Source organism: Phyllostomus hastatus, unplaced genomic scaffold (genome assembly GCF_019186645.2).
Source record: "Phyllostomus hastatus isolate PE091 unplaced genomic scaffold, TTU_PhHast_1.1 phas_contig_198, whole genome shotgun sequence".
Classification (NCBI taxonomy): Eukaryota; Metazoa; Chordata; class Mammalia; order Chiroptera; family Phyllostomidae; genus Phyllostomus; species Phyllostomus hastatus.
In genome coordinates, this window is record NW_025333715.1 from 5,461,300 (window position 1) to 5,483,426 (window position 22,127).

The 22,127-nt window shown below is 53.9% G+C and overlaps 2 protein-coding genes across 6 annotated transcripts in view; one reads left to right on the plus strand and one right to left on the minus strand.

Moving 5' to 3' along the window:
- Positions 1-5,485, plus strand: part of MRTFA (myocardin related transcription factor A) — a 100,454-nt gene extending 94,969 nt beyond the window's left edge. For 2 of the 3 annotated variants that reach the window (XM_045835157.1, XM_045835154.1), the window contains exons 11-13: positions 418-579; positions 906-966; positions 4,002-5,485. In XM_045835157.1, the coding sequence (XP_045691113.1) occupies positions 418-579; positions 906-966; positions 4,002-4,516 (738 nt within the window). In that variant the 3' untranslated portion in view covers positions 4,517-5,485. The remainder of the gene's footprint in view (positions 1-417; positions 580-905; positions 967-4,001) is intronic. The other variant, XM_045835155.1, reaches the window with a different exon arrangement.
- A 183-nt stretch (positions 5,486-5,668) lies between these two features.
- Positions 5,669-22,127, minus strand: part of SGSM3 (small G protein signaling modulator 3) — a 39,850-nt gene continuing 23,391 nt past the window's right edge. For 2 of the 3 annotated variants that reach the window (XM_045835159.1, XM_045835160.1), the window contains exons 2-22: positions 16,142-16,255; positions 15,604-15,689; positions 15,081-15,147; positions 12,109-12,317; positions 11,913-12,020; positions 11,236-11,379; positions 10,777-10,972; positions 10,307-10,452; positions 9,791-10,015; positions 9,396-9,450; positions 9,055-9,182; positions 8,782-8,937; positions 8,472-8,526; positions 8,241-8,290; positions 7,915-8,067; positions 7,682-7,752; positions 7,518-7,566; positions 7,356-7,441; positions 6,575-6,697; positions 6,399-6,459; positions 5,669-6,173 (exon numbers count right to left, since the gene is read on the minus strand). In XM_045835159.1, coding sequence (XP_045691115.1) covers positions 6,093-6,173; positions 6,399-6,459; positions 6,575-6,697; positions 7,356-7,441; positions 7,518-7,566; positions 7,682-7,752; positions 7,915-8,067; positions 8,241-8,290; positions 8,472-8,526; positions 8,782-8,937; positions 9,055-9,182; positions 9,396-9,450; positions 9,791-10,015; positions 10,307-10,452; positions 10,777-10,972; positions 11,236-11,379; positions 11,913-12,020; positions 12,109-12,317; positions 15,081-15,147; positions 15,604-15,689; positions 16,142-16,148 — 2,256 coding nt within the window. In that variant the 5' untranslated portion in view covers positions 16,149-16,255 and the 3' untranslated portion in view covers positions 5,669-6,092. Of the gene's footprint in view, positions 6,174-6,398; positions 6,460-6,574; positions 6,698-7,355; positions 7,442-7,517; positions 7,567-7,681; positions 7,753-7,914; positions 8,068-8,240; positions 8,291-8,471; positions 8,527-8,781; positions 8,938-9,054; positions 9,183-9,395; positions 9,451-9,790; positions 10,016-10,306; positions 10,453-10,776; positions 10,973-11,235; positions 11,380-11,912; positions 12,021-12,108; positions 12,318-15,080; positions 15,148-15,603; positions 15,690-16,141; positions 16,261-22,127 lie in introns of all 3 variants that reach the window. The other variant, XM_045835158.1, reaches the window with a different exon arrangement.

Here is a 22,127-nt window from a genome sequence, read left to right on the forward strand (position 1 = left end):
TGACCACACCACAGTGTCACTGTCCAAACCCTCACAGCCCAAACCCTCAAACCAGCCTCCTTTTGGCTTTGTGTGGCCTCTCAGCCCTGCAGAATTCCAGGATGGAGGGGACAGTGCCAGGAACCAGGCACCTCAGGATGGGAGACAGCAGCCCTGAGCAACCTTAGGCAGAAAGGGAGGAGCAGGGGAGCCAGCCCAGAGCCCCACCCTCTGCAGGGTCAGAGGTCAGGGCCTCCGCCAGCCTGGATCCCTTTTCCCCAGTGGCTTCTCTGAAAGCTTCCTGAGAGCCAGTGCCGCTGGCCAAGTTGGCCTGGCCTGGAAGGTGGGCGCCTCCCGGCCTGTGCTCCTTCAGTGTGCAGCGCCCCGGGGCTGCTTCCCTCCCCCAGCTACGGCTTCTCTCACCGTTCTCATGTCCAGCCCTTGTCCCAGCCTGGCTCTCCAGCCCCCGGCCCACCAGCCCAGATGGACCTGGAGATGCCGCCACAGCCCCGCTTTGGGACCCCTACTTCTCTGCTGAAGAAGGAGCCGCCTGGCTATGAGGAAGCCGTGAACCAGCAGCCCAGGCAGCAGGTGAAGAAGGTAGGCTGAGGCCTGGTCAGGGTGGGTGGCTGCCTAAGCGGCGGGGCTGGGTTCCCGCAGTCCCCGCAAGCCCAGCTGGAGGATGGGGGTGGGCAGGAACCAGTCTTGTAAGGTCGCAGAGGCCTTGGGCCATTCCAGGCAGGGATGCGGGGGCCTGGCCCAGTGGGGTGTGTGGGCGCTGGAGCCTGAGCTTAGGCCGGTGGGCTCTTTGGGTCTGGCTCCCAGCTCCGGGCAGAGGGGGAAGGGTGTACGCCCTGATCCCAGCTAGGGGTCTCCTGTTGTAGATTTTCACCTTTTCTTTTTTCTGTCCTTTTTCTCTCCCACAGGAAAATGGTTCCTCGAGTCAACAGATGGATGACCTGTTTGACATTCTTATTCAGAGTGGAGGTAAAGTCTAAACCCCTGAACTGCCTCTTCCTTTCTCCATAGCTTGTCTCCAGCCCTCACTGGGTTGATTATTCTTTGTTTGGTTATTGAACACTTAATAGGCAACAGGCCTCGAACTTTGGGCACAGCAAGGGTTAAGACACCCTGCCTCCAGGGCCTTGGCAAGACTCTGGGGGAGGGGAAGTGTAGCCTCAACACTCCTTTGCTTTACCCAGACCCACTGCCTGGAAGGCACTGTCCCTGCAGTGCTGGGACACAGCGGTGAGCAAAATAATGGGATATAAGTGACAAAATAAGTAAATTATATCATTTGAGATAGGACTAAATGCTGTGAAAAGGAGGGAAGGATCTCAGGTGCATGGTGGGTGGGTGACTGGTGAGCACGTGCAGTTGTCAGAGTCAGGGCAAGGGCAGATCACGAGGCCTCGTGGGTGCAGCGTGCAGGTGCTGTGACTCTGGATGATGCCAGAATGCACCGCACAGCTCGGAGCAGAGGATTATGGAAAGGCAGGAGCAAGATGACCAACCACTGTAGCGATCCAGGCCAGGGGCAGAGGGCAGGTGCAGGGAGGCAGCAGCAAACTGGAGAAGCGAGGAGTCAGGAGAAGTCAGGATCTGCTGTGGAGAGAGCCAGTTTGATTTCTTTGTGGATTAGGAGTGTGGCGAGAGGACAAGAATGTAGCCAAGGATGGCATTAGGGGTTTCCGCCTGAGTCACCAGGATGCAGATGTGTGACTAGGGGGAGCTCCGGTGGGGTGTGTGGGGCCATATAATGTGCAGCCTCAGTCGGGTTTAGATATGTCCCAAGACTGGAGGCATCATGCGCACAGCCCAGGTGAGGTCTGGGCTCAGGGCAGTAACTGGGGAGTTGTTGGCATCTAGATCGGCAGGCAGAGCCGCAAGGCTGGGTGAGCAGAGAATGAAGCGGAGCTGGGGACACATGCAGATGAGGCTGGCCAAGGTGGAGAGGGCATTCCCGAGGGCGAAGGCCCGAAGCCAAGGGCTGCTGATGGGCAGTCAGGGAAGACAGAGACCAAGGTCTGGTGGCCATTGGTGACCTCAGCCAGGGCGCTACAGTGGGCAAGTCAGTTGTAGGGTGAATAGAGGCCAGCGGGTGTGGGGAGCAGCAGGTCTGGAGAGCTCTCTGCAGCGGGCTTCCTGCAAAGGGGAGCAAAGAAAGGGCAGCATGTTTGCATGCAGTGGGCCGACCGGGTGGTGTGGGGGCGGGGACCCGAGTGCAGGGAGGGCACAGGGCAGCAGAGCAGGGCAGGCGTCAGGTTAGAGCACAGGGATTTCACGAGGGGCAGCAGGCAAGAAAGCAAGAGTGTGGGCTTTCTTTTTTAACCGCTTTATGTCAGTAGGGGGAGGGTTGAGTGAGGTGGTAGAATAAAGTGAGAGCACAGACATGGAATTATACACTTTAAAATGGTGAATTTTACCTCAATTAAAAAAAAAAAAGCTCAAAACCTGGTCATTGATTTTGATCAGTGGGAGACTCCCTGGACACTGGGGTCTGCAGTGGGACCTGAGGAGGATTTCTGACAAGAGCAAGTGGCACTGAGGCTGCTGGGCTGGGAGGCAGTTGGAGAGGCCTGGGTGTGACCTTAAGGAGTTCCCAGTGTCCAGACAGGAACCGAAAGTGGGAGGGACGAGGCCGGACAGGAACAGAGAGCTTGTGCAGGAAGTGGAGAGGAAGCCCGCCTGCAGCCCCAGGGCTGAGGACATGGCCGAGTCAGGGAGGGGCGGGCCGCCCGCACCCAGCAGACCACTGGGAAGTGGCCAGAGAAAAAGAGGTGGCGAGGGTGCCAGAAGAGGGCATTTGAATCAAGTGGGTAGGGTTGGCGGCGTCTTCACTGGTGGCAGTTGGGCGGGTTGCCAAGTCTACTTGGAGGGAGCTGGTCATCTGGTGAGAGCAGTGTCCAGCTAGGATGGGAGAAGAGTGAGAGGACAGGACCTACAGGGATGGGGATTGTTTCTTCATAACTTTTTTTTATTGTAAAATAAAATACACATAAAAATTGCCATTCTAACCATTTTAAATGAACTTACTGTTCAGTGGCATTAAGTACACTCACAGTGGGGACCTCATCTGAATGGAATCAGTCTTTGTCCTTTTGTCTCTGGCTCACTCCACTTGGCATAGAGCCCTCGTGGTTCACACACAGTAGTGCGCACCGGAATTTCCTGTCTACGGCCGAATAATACTTGACCGTGTGGCGGTACCAGGTCATGCTGATCGTTCGCCCACTGGACACCTGAGTTGCTCCACCTCTTGGCCGCTCTGAGAAGTGCTGCTGTGCACGTGGCCGTGCGGGCGGCTGTTGGGAGTCCCTGCTTTCCCTCCTTCGCTTCTGTACCCAGAAGCGGTGTGGGGGTTGTTGGATCTTAAGGTTTTTGATATTTACCTTTTCGAGGAACCACGAAACTCTTCCACAGCAGCTATACCTTTTCATTCATGCCAGCGGTACACAAGGTTCAGGTTTCTCCGTTGCACCAACACTTTTCTTTTTGATTATAGCCATCCCAGTGGGTGTGAGTGGTTCGTCGTGGTTTTGGTTTGCATTTCCCTCGTGGCTAGTGACGTGGAGCATCTGTTCATGTGCTTACAGGTCATTTGTGTATCTTCTGGAGAAATGTGTACAAGTTCTTTGCACATTTTTCACTTGGGTTTTGTTGAATTATAGTTCTTTATTATGGATACGAATCACTTATCAGATAATATGATTTGCAGATATTTTTCCAATTCCATGGGTTGTCTTTTCACTTTCTTGATAGTGAAAAGTTTGAAATTTTTCTGTAGTCCAGTTTTTCTTTTGTTGCCTGTGATTTTGGCATCATAACCAAGAAATTGTTACCAAATCCAATGTCATGAGTATTTCCTCCCTGTTTTCTTCTAAGAGTTTGGCAGTTTTAGCTCCTGAATTTAGATCTTTGGCCCATTTTGCGGTAATTTTGTACGTTGTATAAGGTAGGGTCCAACTTCAGGTCCTATTCAGGCCTGGTTTCTGACATCCATTTACGTCCTTGATTGACAGAAATTTCAGCAGATTTCAAGGAGCCACCATCCCTGCCAGGGAAAGAGAAGCCTCCCTCGACAGCAGCCTGCGGGTCACCCCTGGCCACACACTCCCCACCCTCTGCTGACCTTCCCCAGGCTGCCCTGCCTCCATCGGCTTCACCTGCCCTCCCTGGGCGCTTGGAGGACTTCTTGGAGAGCAGCACAGGGCTGCCCCTACTGACCAGTGGACATGAGGGGCCAGAGCCCCTCTCCCTCATTGATGACCTCCATAGCCAGATGCTGAGCAGCTCTGCCATCCTGGACCACCCCCCCTCACCCATGGACACTTCGGAATTGCACTTTGCCCCCGAGCCCGGCAGCATGGGCCTGGACCTGGCTGATGGCCACCTGGACAGCATGGACTGGCTAGAGTTGTCATCAGGTGGCCCCGTGCTCAGCCTGGCCCCGCTCAGCACCACGGCCCCCAGCCTCTTCTCCACAGACTTTCTTGACGGCCACGACTTGCAGCTACATTGGGATTCCTGCTTGTAGCTTTCAGGTTTGCCAGGGGACTGGAGGGGCTGGAAGTTGGGAGCTTCGGGAACTGTAGGGAGCTCGGCTCTCTCCTGCCTGGTTCAGCCTCTCCGTGCGGTCGTGAGTCCTGACAATCACAGGCCCTGCTTCCCCCTCCCTGGCTCAGGCTCACTCAAGAGAGAAGCTGCCAAGCAGCAGCTCTGGGTCCACTCCTGGGTTTGAGAGGCCTGGACAGGCCAGGGGTGTTCTATTTGACCTCCTTTTGTGAGGTTGGAGGTAACCTGTCCGGCTGCAGTTTGCTCAGGTGGGCAAGGCGTGAATCCCTCCCTTCCCTGTGAGGGAAGAAACAAGCAGGGCCTCTACCTCCCATTCCCAGTGGTGCCGACCCCAGGCTCCTGGGAAGGTGGGGGTTTGGTGGGGGGTGGGGGGAGCTGCCACGTTAACGTCTTGGTGTAGTGTAACCATTTAGCGGTTGGTAGCAAACGTGTTCTGTACAGGTGTACATACCTCTATTATATATCGCCATACATATATACATATATTTTTGGGGGGGAAGGAGGATGCAGCTCCCTCCCATCCTACTGTGCACATACGGAATGGCCTGGAGACCACCTCTTCTGGGGTCCCTAGCTCCACCCTTCACGTGTGTTTGACATGTAGACACCCCATCACAGCCTGTACCCCACCTGTCCTGCTCCTTATCAGTGCCACAAGGGCAGAGGTGCTTCCTGGTCCCCTGCCCACATTCCATCCGCTGCCTCACTGCAGCCACCACAGCCCTGGGACAGGAGGGGCATTAGCCACAGAGTGGGGCCAGAGGTAGCCCTCAGGCCATGGCTTCCTCCTGTGCTGGGGCCCAGCCTCCCTTCTGGCCTGTCAGTGTCATCCACAGGGCCCTGGGCTACTGGGGAGGGAGTCACCAAAACCAGTGCTGGGACAGAAGTGGGGAAGCTGTGTGAACTTTTTAAAATAAAAACAGAAACCCCATTTGTTAGTCTGCATTCAATCTAGGGACAAGGCAGTTGGTACGGCTGGGCCCCAGGTCTTCTGGCATCTGAGGGCCACACCATAGCCCCACCTTCCCAGCCAGGCTGTCCATCTAGACCATTCCAGAAAGGGCAGAACCTTGGACATAGAGCTCCATGGCCCCTACTGGACCAAAGACGGATGTGCTTTCTCAAAGACAATTTATTTACAACCCAAAGAGGCCAAGGAGCCTTTAGCCACCCCCCCCTCCTTTCCCCCATTCCTTTCCTGAGTGAAAACTGACAGGTGGCTCTCTACCTCCTCACGAGGTTTATGGTCAGTACAAGCAGTGAAGTTGGGGCCCGGGGCCGACAGAAAGACACTGGGTGGAACAGACTGAGCCAGGCCCCCCACCTTCTGCTTCAGGGTGGTGTCCCCTATCTCCCTACCATGACGCCTGGCTGAAGCTCCAGTGTCTTCTCCCCTTGCTCCTGCTGGGTTAGGCCTGGGCCACCTCAGCCCCTGTCCAAAGCAGGGCAGTGCTGCTTTCTTGCTGAGGAAGGAGCTGCTCTGGTAGCCGATGGGTTGGGAGAGGCCTGGGCATGACGGGGCCACTGGAGGAAGAGCATCACCCATCTATGTCCCAGCTGAAAAGGTGGTGCTTCACCAGCATGTCCTGGACGCCTTCCTTCAGGGGCTTCTTCTCCTCCTGCACACAGGGACAGCCCCTCACTGTCTGGGGCCGCACAGCAAGGAAGCCCAAGGTGGCAGGAGCCTGAGTGGTCCTTTGCAGGCAATGCCAGCACTTAGGCGAGACTACAGGGCCCTGCCTCAGCCACCCAGGAAGTGTTTGGACTGATCTGCCAGCACACCCACCACAGCAGCCCCTTCAGGAGAAAGGTTGCTGGGCCAAGGACCAACCCCAACCACCTACCTCTCTCTTCGCAGGAAGTTCCCAGTCCTGGGAGAGGCTGAAGGCAAAGCAGCAGAGGACACTGGAGGGAGGGAGGGGAGGCTGTCAGTCACCCTCAGGCTGGCTCTTTCCAACCTCCAACCCCCAGGGTCACTGGACTGGGCTCCAGAAGCCCAGCACCGTGGCAGGGTCCTCACCGGAGCTCACACTTGATCTGAACCCAGCCGGGGCTGCGCAGGAAGGACCAAGGCTGGTACCACTTTTCCACAGTAGGCAGGCTAGAGCAGAGCACCTCCAGCCACAGGTGTAGGACCTGCTCACTGGGGACGGGGGACATCCATAGTGTCTTCTGAGGACCATGGTGGGGCTCTGCCCTCTGGTGCTGGGCCGGGCCACCCCACTCCAGGGTTTCTCTAGCCCCAGGCCCTCTCCCTCCATGTCCTCTACTCAGCCCTTTCCTCTCTGCATCCGAGACAGCCACCGCCTCCTGCCAGGCACAGGGACCCTGAGCCCTGCTGGTCAGTCCCGAGTGAAGTGCATACTCACCAGCCTGGTGGGGCCACAGCCACTTCCTGAGCTTGTCTCACCAGCCCCTCCTCCCACCGCAGGTGGTGGCAGATCCAGAAACATCTCCTTCACCCAGGCCTGAGCCTCACAAATGCCCAAGGCCCCTCAGGCAGGGCTCCCCTCCCTGGTTTGCTGCAGTAGACTCACTTCTAGGAAGTCTCTTCACTGGTCACTTTGCTAAAATCTGTGCTTGATATAACCCCCAAGTGCCTTCCTTGGCCACAAAGCAAGAGCTGGTCTTGTGCTAGAAGGCGGCCTTGGAGAGTCAGCCTTGCTGCCTTCCACTTGGCCACCTCCTCGGGGTCCTGGAAGGCCCGGCTCACAGGCCCCTGCTCCCCCACAGGGCCAAAGCCAAGGCTGCCCCTTGTCTGACCGGGGGCTGTCACACCTGCAGCAGGAGCAGGCACTCACTTGAGCCCTACGCAGATGAGGGAGCGGAGCTTCACATCCATTTGCGCGTGTGCGGCATCGTGGGTCACATTCACAGACTGTACAGCCTGGGAAGACACAGCTGTCACTCAGATGCCCCCAGTGCCAGCCCAGGAGCCAGGCTGCAGTCCAGGCCCCACCTACCCGATAGAGCAGCTCCTCCGGGGTCAGAACTTTGCCGTCTTCATCCAACCTGGGGAAGTGGGGACCGAAAGCTGCCTGGCGTGCAGGCTTGGGCTGCTCCCCCTCCCCCCACAAGGATGCCGGGATGGACACCCTGCCAGGGGAGGGGCCTGGGGCCTGGGTACCTGTATGTCTTACACAGCACCAGGCGAGAATACACGGAGTCGAAGTCTCTCTCTACTTCCCGGCCTGCTGCCTGAGGGCAGGGGGATAGTGTCAGGGACAACTGGGTAGGTCGAAGCCACAGGGTCCGATTAAGTGCAAATCGCCACCCCAAAAGCTCCTGCCACCAGCTCCACAGGGCCCAGGGGCGTGGGGAGAAGAACAGTGCGGAACGTGGGTCCAGCCACTGACTCACCTCCTCGATAAACAGCCAGGGGTGGCAGGCACCCCCGAGCAGCGATGGCTTCTTCAGTCCGTGCTCAAACAGGGCCTTGAGGGCCGGGCAGAGGGTCCCTCGCACGAGGTCCGTGACCCCCTCCGTCACTGTGTCGTCCCCAGCGATGGAGTACTGATGGTCGGGGATAGGGTCTGAGAGGCCCCAGACCCACACCGCCAGTCCCCTCTCCCTGTCCTCACATCCACAGCCACACGCCAGAACTTGGTCAGGATACAGGCCCTGGCTAGGAGGGCACGGGCCTCCCAGGGTGGAGAGGGCAGTGTCCCACCCAGTGCCCTGCTTACCTCTTTGCTCCGTTCATCCAGGACTTCCACAAACTTGGCTGGAAACCAACCTGTGGGAGAGGCAGGGTCCTGTGAGGAGCCTGGTGTACCCACACTTCCCCCCAAGATGCTGAGGACAGGCTCAGCCCAGTTGCTGGCGACAGGTGGCAGGGCCGAAGGGATGCGGCAAAGAGTGACCAGCCTCACTGCCCAGCCCACCTCCCTCACCTGGAGACCCGACCAAGGCCTCACCTCTCAGGCCATTCAGCTCCCCCACCCAGCAGTGCTCGTCCTTCTGAGAAATGATCTGCAGAGGAAAAGGACGGGAGGCAAAGCTTTGGTTGCCCGGGCCCAGTGGCTTGCACACACCTTCTGGTTTCCTCCTCAGCCAGGCCGATGGAAATTCTCGGCAGGGAGAGGGCTCGGGTGAAGCTGGATAAGCTGCCAAAGCCTTGGGGCCAGCAGGTAGGTGGCAGTACCTGCTCCCAGCAACCAGGATCCACCTGCCTCTGAGCACCCACCTCCACCTGAGAACCCACCTCCCGAGGCCCGCCTTACGCACTGTGATGATGTCATTCTTGCGGAAGCCCAGCTCATCGTCGTCATGTCTCTCAAAGTCCAGCAGGGCTTTGGCCCGGCGCCGGTGGCTGCGTGAGCAGGCCACATAGTTCTCATGGTCCCGCTGGTGGCTCTCCATGCTGTAGTCTGGGGTCAGCTCCTGCCAGAGCCGTGGGAAAGCCCACCAAGGAAACGGTGCCTCAGGATGGGGATGGGGAAGGAGAGCCCCCAAGTCGAGCCACTGGGCTCGGGACAGGACAGGGAGCCTGCAACTCACCACATTACAGTTTTTGGGGTCAGTGCACTGGAAATGGCGTGCCACACGCAGGATGGCTTCTCGGAGGTCAGCCAGCAGTTCTGTCTGCTTGATGTTCTTGGCCTTGAGTGCCTCCAAGTCATCCTCCCCTGAGAGGCCCAGAGAGCTATGGCAGCCATGGCTCCTGCCCAGCCCCCTTCCCAACTGCGAGGAGGCTCAGAGTCCATCCCGAAGTGTGAGGATGAAGGGACACCTGGCTCTATCTTCATTGCCCCCCCACCCCGGGTTCCAAAAGCAGACTTGGCTGGCAGGAGGGAGACACTGAGCTGGGTGGGCCCCGCCGCCTATGGCATAATGCTCACCGAAGAGCAGGGAGGTGATGCCGGACTTCCTCCGCTGGGTTCGACGGCGAACCACCTGCAGGCAGGAGAGCGGGTCAGCACCAGGAAGGCGCCCAGCGCCCAGCCAAGTGGAGGGCATCTCAGCACTGGAGGAAGGGAGCCGAGCCCTTCCGTGGGACAGCCCAGGGCCTCTCGGGCGTGCCGCCTCATCAGAAGTGTCCTGTCACTGCAAAGCTGGGTCTGCCCTACACCCAAACTGGGCATGTCGCCCCACAGCTGTGGTCTGCTGGGCCGAGCCTGGCCTTGGGTGCTGAGCTAGGGAGGGGGCAGCAGACAGGGAAGGGCTCACTCTCTGGGCTTCCTCAAAAGACCCCCGTGCTGTAGGTGAGGCAGAGCCTCCTCCCTCACAGGCCCACCTGAGAGAGGTGGGTGGTGGTGCTGGTCCCCAGGAGCTGGCCCTGGTCTGCAATGATATAGGCCATGTGCTTGCGGCGCTGGGTCTCCACGGCCACATCAGTGAGGGAGCCCGCCAGCCGCATGGCCTCCCCCAGCAGCAGCTCCGCATCCTCAATCTGGGAGGGTATGTCCGACAGCGTGTTGAAGATGGAGGCCGAGTTCTCTGACTGGATCAGCTCCTCCTCCTGGGCCATGCGAGGGGAAGGAGGGGGCAGTCACTGACCAATCACCATCCCTTGGCATGCATGACTTCCCGGGGTGACCAGCTGAGCACAAGGTGTCCCTGGCCCCAGGAGACCACCCCCCTGCGGTAGCTGTCAGGAGGGGCCGGTGCTTAGGCCACACGATGCTGAAGCCCGGACTCCCTGCATCGCCAAGAGTAGGGGCGCCAGGACAGCTGTGTCTGGGACGGAGCTCCTGGTCTAGCTGGGCAGCTGGGCGGCGTGGCCCCGGGTGGGACGGGGCTGCAGCAGCACCTTGAGGCGTAGCATGCCCAGCGTGGTCTGGAAGAGCACCAGGGAGCCCTCGTAGAAAAACAGGTCCCAGAGGCGCAGCAGCAACTTAATGTGCACCACGCTGGCGAAGGCCGTGAGGAACCAGTGCAGTGTGATCAGGGACAGCTCTGCGGACAAACCAGGGACAGTGGCAGGGAACGGTAAGAGAGAAGGGGCACCCCCAAACACATGAGTGAGCAGAAAGGTGAAAAATGTCTCCCAAAAAACAGCAAGAGGCCCGCCCTGCTCCAAGGGGAGGGAGGAGACAGGTGTCAGGGCATCACAGAACAGGAGCAGCGGAGACTGCATGTCTGCGGATCAGCCATCTTCAGACGAGCTCACTCCTCCACCCCCACCCCCGAGGGCCAGGGGCTGCGTCCTCTGTGCGCTCTTTCAGGAGGCCTCGGGTCCGTCCTTGACCCCAGAGAAGAGGAGGGGCAGCCCGTCTTTACCGATGTCATGCTCCTGGAGCAGCTTGTCCAAGCGAGGCAGGTACTGGACGATGAGGTGGCGCAGGACCCGCTGGTCGGTCTGGACGCCCAGCAGGGTGGTGCTGAAGTAGGAGGCAGGGAGCAGGTCCTCGATGATGGCGCACATCATCCAGAAGGCGTCCTCCTCCTCCAGGAACAGCAGGAGGCAGGCGGCCACCTGGCCAGGGCAGGGGGACAAGGGGCCTCGACCCAGGTCTCCACACAAGTTACAAGCAGTGCCCGCTCTGAGGGTCACGTTACAGACCGTGTGCCTTCCTCAGGCTTAGAACCGCCGTGTTTGGCATCCCCGCCCTCCTTGGGATTCCCGCCTCCACCCCGCTTCACGCCCTACTGCCCTCGATGGTGAGATTATTTGCCCCTGGGGGCCTGGAGAGCAAACACCCTTGGGGACACCCCTTCTGCTTCCTGGGCTGTGCTTACCATGCCCGTGCCCTGGCAGTAGCCAATCTCTGGGTAGAGCCAGGCCAGTGCTCGGAGAACCCTGCGCAGGCGGGGCACCCCAATGCTGCTCACGTTGGCGAAGCAGGCGTTGCTGGGCATGGTGCGGAGCAGGTCCTTCTCAATCTGCCGGCGGCCCACACACAACAAAACCCTGTGAGACACGGCTGAAGGCCTGGGGGTCCACACCCGCCAGGCTGTTGGCACCCGAGACCCGGGGGAGAGGCTGGGAGACCCCTGTTTGGGGTACACCCCAGGCGGGCTTGTCTCCCAGGAATGGGGATTCTTCGACCCCTTCCCTTCAGGATTAGAGCCCAGCTTACGTGTAACTGATTCTACCAGATTCACCTGGGAACTTACAACAATAAAACGAGACTCTTGGGCTTCAGGATGGAACTATGGGATTTGAATCTGGAATGGGGCCTGGAAATCTGTATTAAAATCTCCGGGTGACCCTAGTACGCAGCCAGTTAAACGGGTTAGACGGCCTTGTTGACGATTCTCCCTGCTGCTGACAGGGAGCCCAGAAGGGCGCCAGACTGCGCTACTCGCGTCTGTGGGGGAGAGGCCAACAAGGGGGCTCCTGTCACGCCAGGCAGACCACCCCCTGCCTGCAGGACCGCCCACGGTTCCTGAGGGCCCCGCACCCCGCAGCTCACCTGCTTGGCAGCGATGGTCTCGTCGTTGGAGCTGTTCCTCACCATCTCCCGGTAGGACAGCTCCGAGTTCTGCTTCTTCTGCAGGGCTCCCGAGAGCCGCATCCACAGCTGAGGGGGGGAGCCGACAAGCACTCAGCCTTTGATGGGACACCTGAGCCCTCCGTGGCCCGCTGTGGTCAGGCCTCCGCGGCCTCACCTGTGGCCTCATGCTGTGTGGGATGCCAGCCAGCACCAGGGAGCGGAGCTTCTCTGAGCGGGGCAGGGAGACGGCGATCTTGTCCCAGGTGAGATCGCCCACGTCATGGTTATGGGTGAACTCCAGGTGGGCCTGCCACCGCAGCCGCTGTGGAGGGTCCTCCATCAGAGACACAGCTGGCAGCCTGCCGGACGTGGGGTCAGCCCCATCTGTCAGGGGAGCACCCAGGGACACGTGGTGAGAGGGAGGGGAGGAAAACGTCTCGGGGCTGTCAGCCCAGGGCCCAGGCCCGCCGCTCCCGGGCTCCAGCAGCACTTGCACCAGCAAGCCCGAGCTCTCCGCTCTCCCCCAAACCTGTCCCTCCAGGATCCCCCCCAGGTCCACAAACTCGTCTCCGCTCTCCAGGTACTCAGACCTAAACCTCAGAACCACCTGTGGTCTCTCCTCCACGTCTGCCCCGTGGTCAGTCCATCAGCAAATACCGTTGGCTGGGTCCTCAGAGCACAGGCAGAATCTCACCCCTCTCACCCCTCTGACTACTGCCCTCGTCCGAGCCAGCCATCACCCTTCCTCAGGACCACTGCCACGGCCTTCAGAGGGTCCTCCCTGTGCCGCCCCGGCCCCTCTCAGAGCAAACCCCCACACCGCAGTCAGAGTGCCCCTGAAGACAAAGTCAGATCATGCCACCGCTCAGAGCTCTCAGGTGCCAGCCACCCGCCCGCCTCGCTCAGACACGTAGAAGGCTCTGTGACCCACCTCCTGCTGTCCCGTCCTCTCCCTGTGCCCACGCCCCACCTCCCCCTTGCTTCCTCCGCTCCGCTGTTCCCCACCAGATCCATTCCCAGCCAGAGCCCTTGCACTTCCGGCTCCCCTTCCTTGGCTACACTCACTGCCTCCCTTTCCCCCCATCTTTGACCCACTGTCTCCGCCTTGGGGAGGTCCTCCGTCACCGCCTTACACACAACCCCCCTCCCGTCCTCTCCAGCTCTGAGTTTTCTCATAGCTCTCGTTGCCCCTCACACGTATTTGTTTACGTGTTGCCAGGACACTCCACGAGGCCAAGACCGCCTCTGGTCCTGTCCAAGGCACTGGGGACACAACAGCGGAGGGTGGACAGCAGTCGGCCTTCTTCAAAGTGCCGGAGGGGACGTGGGCAAGGCTCCCACAACCCCCTGGCAGCCTCGCTGTGCGTCAGCCCCAGGGAGAGCCTCGTCCTTCCTCGTCCTAACGCCATACACTCAGCCTTGGCTGTCTCGACTTCGCCTTTAGTGCATTTACATACAGTAAATTGCACAAATTTTAAGTGTACATTTTGGTGAGTATCAAACAGGTGTCTAAACATTATCCCCATCAAGATACGGAATATTTGTATCACACTAGAAAGTTCCCCAAGTCCCTCTCAGGTCCAGCTTTTGACTTCCAAATATCTGCCTGCCAACTAGAGAACAAGGAAAACTTAGTCAGCATCAGAAATAGGAATGACCTGAGATGACTGGTTTTAGTCCATTAAAATCGTGTGGTCACAGTTATATCCTGGTGACAGGCCACCCTGGACAGTGGCTTTCCCAGCAGTCCACTCAGGAACCAGCAGGTATATTCACAGTAGGAGACAACCTACAGGCCCACTGACAGAAGCATGATTATGAGAATATCATGATAAAGCCACTATAATGGGATACTCTGCAGCCACTGAAAAACTATGCTTTTAAAGCGAACTCAAGTGACAGAAAAATGCTCACGGTATAACGCTGCGCTATACGAGCAATATAAAGACATGTATATGGGAGGAGAGGTAAAGGGTAAAGAGAGCCACATATATGGAAACAGAAGATGATCTGATTTGAGGGGTGAAAACACAATGCAATATACTGATCATGTATCACAGAAATATACACTTGAAACCTGTATAACCCTCTTAACCAATGTCACCCAATAAAATTAATTTAAAAGAAAAAAGAAGAAAGAAAGAAGTACAAATTGGTAGTCAGGAAATAATTGCGGGGATGGGAAGTACAGCACAGGGAATATAGTCAGTAATATTGTGATAATCATGTGTGGTACCAGGTGGGTATTAGACTTACTGCAGGGATCGCTTCATAAGTTACATCAACGTTGAACCACTGTGCTGCGCATGTGAAACTAACATAACACTGAATGTCAACTGTAGTAAAAATTTTTTTTTAAACTTTAAAGGTAAAAAATATATATAAGTATATAAAGACATAAACAGGGTGGGAGAGGGTGTACAGGGTGGAGGGGAGTGAGGGGGGAAATGAGACAACTGTAATAGCATAATCAAAATATATTAAAAAAAATAAAATAAATCTAATGATCTGGAAAAAAAAAGACATAAACACAAAACCAGGAAAGGATACATTAAAATGTCAGCAGTTATCTTCAGGTTAATGTGTTTTAATCTTTTTTTTTTAAGTAAGTTATTTATTTTTAGATAGAGGGGAAGGGAAGGAGAAAGAGAGGGAGAGAAACATCGACGTGTGGTTGCCTCTCACACGCCCCCTCCTGGGGGCCCGACCCTGCCGGCAACCCAGGCCTGTGCCCTGACTGGAAATTAAACTTGCGACCCTTTAGTTCTCAGGCCAGCACTCAATTCACTGAGCCACACCAGATTGTTATTTTAATCTTTATACTTTTCTGTATTTTTTAACTTCTCTACAAGGAACATTGCTTTTGCTATCATATAAATAAAATTAATCTAAAAAAATCAGAGGTGTCCATACCCAGCTGACCCTTGGGTTAGGGGGACCGTCTGCCCTCACAGTCAAAACTGTGTGGAGCTTCTGTCGGGGCTCTGCGCACAAGGACTGCCAACCACCGGCTGACCCTTGAAGCACCTGGGTGTGAATGGTGCAGGTCAACTGAGCTGCGTGACTCATCTGCATAGAGAGAGCCACTGGAGCTGGAGCCCTCCCCAAGGTCACCCGCAAGAGTACACGCGAGGGACTCCTTCTCACCTTCCTTGTCCACCCGGAAACCGAACTCGTCGTAGGAGAACTCTGGTTGCTCCTCGGACTCTTCCTTCTAGACCCGGGATAAGGAGAGTCTGTCACGTAGCCTCCCGTCTAGGCCCACGGGCTCTGAGCACACCACCCGTGACGCCGCCACCCGCTGAAGTCCCACCCGGCCTTCCGGGCACAGACCAAAGGCTCTGTGTTCATCACTCAGCCACAGAGGCCACTATCTTGTCGAGTTCTCTCAGCATTCTGTTTCCCCCCCAAGGTCAAACAAAATCAGATCAACTCAAGGAATGTGTTTTATGCGCTTGTGTCCCAATGATACTGAGCACGTAGTGCCATAATACTCCAACCTAATGGCAGATTCTCAGAGGACGTGGAGCTGAGGTGCCATCTCTGATGGTGGCCTCTGACTGTGTGAATAGGGTGGGACTGCCACCCACTGGGAGACTGCAGTCGCAGGTCCCCTCGGGCACGACAACTTGGGAGCACAGCCACTGGTGCCCGGCTGCAACTGCCGTACCTGCGTGTGCTTGGCCAGGATCTCCTGGGGCCACATGCTTGGAGTCAGGGCTGAGAAGGGACCGGAGGCAGAAGATGTGTGGCTTCCTGGAACCAAGGAAAACCAGGGATAGGAGATGAAAGCGATACAGAGCTTTCGGGGCAAATTCAAGAGCTCCAGCACACAGGGACTGACTGCCGGGGGAGGGGTAGAGGTAGAAACCCAGAAATGTGCAAATTTCTGGAAGGAAAAGAAAAAAAGCATGTTACAAATACCACCAAACTCCTCCTCCTTGCCTCTTCCTCCACTATGAGTGAGGATTTGTAGCTGGAAGCAGGGGAGAGGACAGAGACTCAGGAAAACTCCCAAAACTGAGCTGGGAAGAGAGCTGAAACCCTCCCAGACTCCCAGTCATAAGGCTCCTCCTTCCTCCACCCCTTTCCTGGATGGTCTCGATCCTCAGAAGTATGTGAAAAACAAACAAGGCCTCCTGGGTAAAATCCCCCCTTCATCCCACAGACCCTCACTCCATTTCCAAGCCCAGGGCCCTGTTCCCCACCTGACATGGTGTGAAGAGGTGAGGCAAGTCTTCAGCAGATCCAGGCGTAGAAGTCCTCTATCCTAGTATCCTACAGCGGGAAGGCTCCTCAGGCTGCATCTGGTCCAGGAACATCTGTCCTGGCAGGGACGCAAAGGGGAAAGTCACTCAGAAGCAGTCCCCGCTGGGGGTCCTTTCCACCCACCACTCTGATTTTGCTGGCCCAGAAGCAGTGGGGAGGGAAGTCCTGACCACTGTTCAACAAGGGAAGGAAAAATCACATTTAAAAAAGCCTCCTTTTCTGAACATTTCATCTGAGGGAGGGCACACTTTGAAGAAGCTACAAAACCGATGTTCTCAGCAGCTCTGTGAGCCAAGGGGAGTGTCCATCCAGTTCCCGTCTTAGGGAAGGAGAGAATCACACACACAGACCTCGTAAGGCCCTATGCTCAGTAAGTAAGAAAAGAAAACCCAGCCACCAACAAAACCCCCGTGAACAGGTTTCCCTGAGGCAGCGCCTCTGAGGAATCCTCTAGATGAACTACAGCTGAGCTCCTGAGTCACCCGCACTCGCCCAGCAAAGACACATCCCGCTTTCTCACAGCTGCATTATCCACTACAGCCCCAGAGCAGAAATCACCCAGATGTCTACCAACTGGTGAATGGGTATGCAAAATGTATGGAATATCCATCCGTATAATGAAGTATTATTCAGCTGTAAAAGGGGATGAAGTACGGATAATGCTCTAACGCAGATGAACCTTTAAAACATTACACTTAGTGAAAAAAGCCAGTTGCAAGAGGATGAATATCGTATGATTCTATTTAAATAAAACGTCCAGTAGAGGCAAATCCACAACCAAAAGTAATGAGTGACTACCAAGGGCTAGGGGAGAGAGGAAACGCAGGCTGACTGGGTATGGGGTTTCTCTTTGGGGAGATGAAAAATGTTCTAGAGTTGTACAGTGGTGACAGTTGCACATGAAATACTAAAACCACTGAAATGTACACCTTAAAATGGTACATTTTGTAGCATGTGAATTTTATCTCAAAAATAAAAAAAGAAAAAGCCAGCACTAGGCGCATCCTCTGACTTTCTAACTTCCTATTTCTAACTTGCTTCTATTAGAACCAGAAGACCTTATTATCACCCACTTGAGCTTCAACAGAAACACATTTTCGGGGTAGTTTTTTTCAGACGTTTTCCATTTTTTAAGCCTTTTACTTTTAACCATGGAGTAAAAAGATCTGACTCCATGAAATAAACATGAGGGCAAAAATAGGAGGGATGGCTGAAATATTTAGAACAAACTGCCTTATAGTTTTTGTAATTATATTTAGACCTAAAGAAAAACCTCCTTTGCCATTTTTCGGGTGACAGGAAATTAGAGGTGCTAGTTGTTACTCTGGGCCACAGCAGCCCGCTTGTCTTCTCCACTGTCTGCTACAGAATTCTGGTGTTGGGATTCTGGGTAAGCTAGAAGGGTCCTATGAGTGATAAAGAAAAAACGAGGAAAATGAAACAACCACTAAGGGGGAGCTAGGAGAACACGTCACTCTGTGTGTGGGCCCTTAACTCAAGCACAGGTGGAAAATGGGCACGTGAAAAACTCCAGTTCTCTCAAAAGACATACTTACAAATTTGGGGGCAAAAGCGTCATCTTGGAACGCCTAAGGGGAGCTCAGCTGGGTCATGAATCTCCTCCTGTCCTCCGACACACCCTGACCATGCCAAGTTTGGGTTAAATGTCCACAATGGAGGCTTTGGTGCCCAACTGGGAGAGCCACTCCCTCCTGCCTCCAGACAGAGAACCAGACGGCAGAACCTGCATCCCTAACAGGTCAGCTTGTCTGTCCTGTCGAGGGTGATTGTGAAAATGTAATGTCTCCCTTCAGTATAACAGACATGCGGGGAGTGATTTGAATCAGAATTTTGTGCTGGATGGAGCATTACATATTTTTACATTAAAGGGATTGAGCTGGAAGGTTTTTAAATCATGTCATTTAATCCTCACAATGTATTTTGAAGTAGATATCTCTATTCCTTATACACAAGAAAATAAGCCTAGAAGAGACCCACAGGCAGTTTTCCAAATGGACTCTAGTAACTGTGCTCTAACCAAACACCGTGCTCACCCTCCACCCCGCCCCATGAAATGACGACACAAGGCCACTAGCTAGACAGCGCTGGGAAAGAATCCAGTGCTCCATTATGCATATCGTCAGCACCAGCCTCAGGAGGGGGCAGCTTCAGAGCGCCCCCTCTGCACCACCTTCGCCTTCGTGCAGCAGCCAGACAGCTGCAGTTCAAGTGAAGACAGTTCCAGGCAGAGCGATGTGGATTCAAATCCCAGCTCTGCGGCTCCCCACTTAGTATAACCTTGGCGAGTTCACTTCATCTCTTTAAACCTTAGTTTTCTTACCCATAAAATAGAATAACAACTCCTACATCTCATAGTGGTTATAAAGATTGAGAATGCAAATATGGCCCTTAGCACACTGTCAGACACACAGCAAGTACTCAGTAAGCATCAGGCATTAGCAGTAGTCCTAGTAATTTCTAGACAGCTATTGTTAGTATCTGGGCCTTCAACATTGATACAGTAAAAGCTATCTGATATTGCTGATATTCATCCACTACAAACTATAAAAACGACAATTCTATATGGTTCAAAGCAATATATGCCAGTTGAGATCATGAGAAAGACTTATCCACACCCCAGAGACAGTAATTTGGTTGTTTCCTCTAGAAGGGCAGAGAAAGTGTAAGGAAACAGGTGTTGCTTGCAGTGGAGGAAATGAGCTGTCTCTGGCTGTGGAAGACCTAGGGGCAGGGAAGATAATTCTCACCAAGCCGCTTCCCTTCCTGACCTTAGCTTGCCTCCCACTCATTCATTCACTCCACAATTACTGAGCACTACCATTCACCAGGTGCAGCCCTCGGGCTGAGGTGGAACGATGGAAAACAAAAGTCCTGGCCCCGTTAGAGTAGAGAATCAGACAATGAACATAAACATAGCTGTGTCAGGTTGTGACCACTGCAGTACTATGAGAGAAACAAAGCCAGGGAAAGGTAGAGTTTCAGAAGGGAGGGGCTGTATACGTAAAATGGTCAGGAAGAGCTCTTTGAATATAAGCTGATGCCAGAGCAAAGACCAAAGCAAAAGGAAGTGAGGAATCAAGTCACTTGGCTATTGGATGAAAGGGGATTCTGGCAGAAGGAACAGCATGAGCAAAGCTTCTAAGGCTCGAGCATACTTGGCCGGAGGAAGAAGCAACAAGGCAGTGGGCAGAGGATGAAGGAAGAGTGGAAGGAGAGGGTGGGAGATGCAGCAGGGGTCATACAGGGCCCTACAGTGTGGGACAGACTTTGGATCTTGTTCTCATGAGTTGGGACATTATTGGAGGGCTCTAAGCAGAGGTGAGCCCAAGCCTGACTTCGATTTTAAAAGCTCTCTCCGGCCGTAGTGCAGAGACAGCAAGGCAGAAGAGGTGAGAATGATGTTGGCTTTGCGACAGTGGGACCATTGAGAAGTGGTCAGATTCTGGGTATGTTTTAAGGAATCTCTGCATCTCCCATCAACTCCTGTAAGTCTTAACAGGAGCCGGATGTGATACTGCTAAGCTGGGCAGGCAGGTTTTTCCTGCCTCCTGATCACTATGGAAACCACCTGAAATCAGCCATCTGGGAGCCCACAGAAGCAGCTGAGGAGTTAGCCGTGTCACCGGCTGCCCTGCTGTAGTCACAGCACATACAGGCAGAAACTTGAGAAACAGGATTGATGCAAGCTCTAGAAAGAAGTTTTAAAAATTTAATTTACATGCTTAAAGGTGTCAGTCCTTTACTCTGCCTCCAATATTTTCCTCCCTAGATTGTAGATTCCATGTGTCCTAAAAGACACATTTTGTTCACAAAGCAAAGATCGTCACATGTCACTGTAAATCCCTGGGGGGTGGGGGAGGGTGGGGGCTCTGGATAAAGATCAAGTTTCAGGGAACACAAACTGTAAGCAGCAAAAGCAAAAATATTTGTATTCCAGGAGGCCTCTGAGATCCTGAAGACTACTTTTTTTGTGCAAGAAAATAACAGGACACTGAAGGCTACTGATAACAATAAACTGGGAGAGAAGCATAAGGACAGAAAAGTCCCAGAAAGGCTGGACTAAGATGATAATGTGGCTACTAGAATGCTTAAAAAAGTAAAATCAGACAATAAATACTCCATAGAATATGAACATTTTACTGGAAAATGAAGGAAACTATATAAGTATTTACGAATGATGTATTATAGAATTGTACACCTCAAACGCATATAATTTTATTAACTAGTGTCACCCCAAGAAAATCTATCAGAAAAAAAAAGAAAGAAATGGCCCTGGCTGATTGAGCGCTAGCTAGCCTGCAAACCAAAGGGAAACTGATTCCCAGTCAGGGCACATGCCTGGATTGCAGGCCAGTTCCCCAGTAGGGGGTGCTCAAGAGGCAACCACACACTGATGTTTCTCTCTCTCCCCTTCCCATTCCCTCTCTCTAAAAATAAAAAAATAAAATATTTTTTAAAAAAGGAAAGAAAAGACATGCCAGTAAAAAGAATGGGAAAGGGAGGGTTTGAAGACTGATTTAGTAAAGATTAAATTTCTTAGCTGAGGATAGACAAGTCTGGACAAGGTGAGTATATACTTGATTTCTTTATATTGAATAAAAAAGGAAATTACGTTAAAAAAATGAAAGAAAATATGAGTACTCTTTTTGAAGGTAGAATGCAAAAATAGTGGGAATCTTCCTGGGTTTCTCTTCCTCAGCATATCTCCATACTGCCTGTGGGCTCCGCCCTCTGCCCTTGCTCTTCTCACTGGGAGCTACTGCTGAGCAATCTCATGCCCTGCCAGAGCTGTCACAAGCACCTGTCAGACGCCTTCCTGCAGTGACACCTTTCTCACAAACTCCAGTCTCCTATTTTCAGCTGCTTCCTACTGCCAACATTACCCTTCAGTGCAGTCCTGAAACCTAAATCTCCTGCTGTACTCTTTCAGTGGTTTGCCATTGTCTCCAAAATAAGGGCCACACACTCCAGCAATATGAGGCCCTACATGATCTGGTTCCACTCCTCCCTTACCATCCCACACCCACCTTACAATACAGTCAGGGTGGCCTCCTTATTATCAGCTACCCAGTGTCTCCATTATTTTGTCTCTAATGGTCTCCTTATCTGCCAGATAGTCCTATATGTACTGTGAGACTCAACTCAAATGACACCTTGTCACAGAAAGCAGTCTTCTGTGGTAGCCAGCCTCCAAGAAGGCTCAAATGATTCTACCTCCTGGCATTCACGTCCTTGTGTGGGACCTCTCCACAGTGAACCACAACTAACCTCTGTGACTGAGAGAACACAGCAGCAGTGCCCGTGTATAACTTCCAAGGATGAGCCATAAATGGCACTGCAGTTTCCATCTTGGTTACTTTTATCACTTGTTCTGGGGAAGTCAGCTGCCGTGTCATGTCATGAAAACACGGCACAGTCCCATGGAGAGGCACCAACTTGCCAACCACATGAGTGATCCACCTTGGAAGTAGATCCCTTAGTCTCAAACCTTCAGATAACTGCAGCCCCGGCCGACACCTGACTGCAATGTCCTGAGACAGACCCTCCTCTCTCATGAGCCAGAATCTCCTGAGATGCTTCTGAATTGGATTCCTAGAAATCATTACAGAGAGTAAATGATTATTGTTGTTCTAAGCAACTAAGTTTTGGGGTGATCTGTTACACATCAATAGACAATTAATATACCTTCACGACTCTTCCCTGCCTTTAGTTGAGGCTCTCTATGCTCCTATGAAGTCCTGTGAATAAGTCCATCACAGAACTTACCTCTTAACATTTTTTTAGAGATTATTTATTTATTTTTAGAGAGAGGGGAAGGGAGGCAGAAAGAGAGGGAGAGGAACATCAATGTGTGGTTGCCTCTTGCACGCCCCCTACTGGGAACCTGGCCCGCAACCCAGGCAT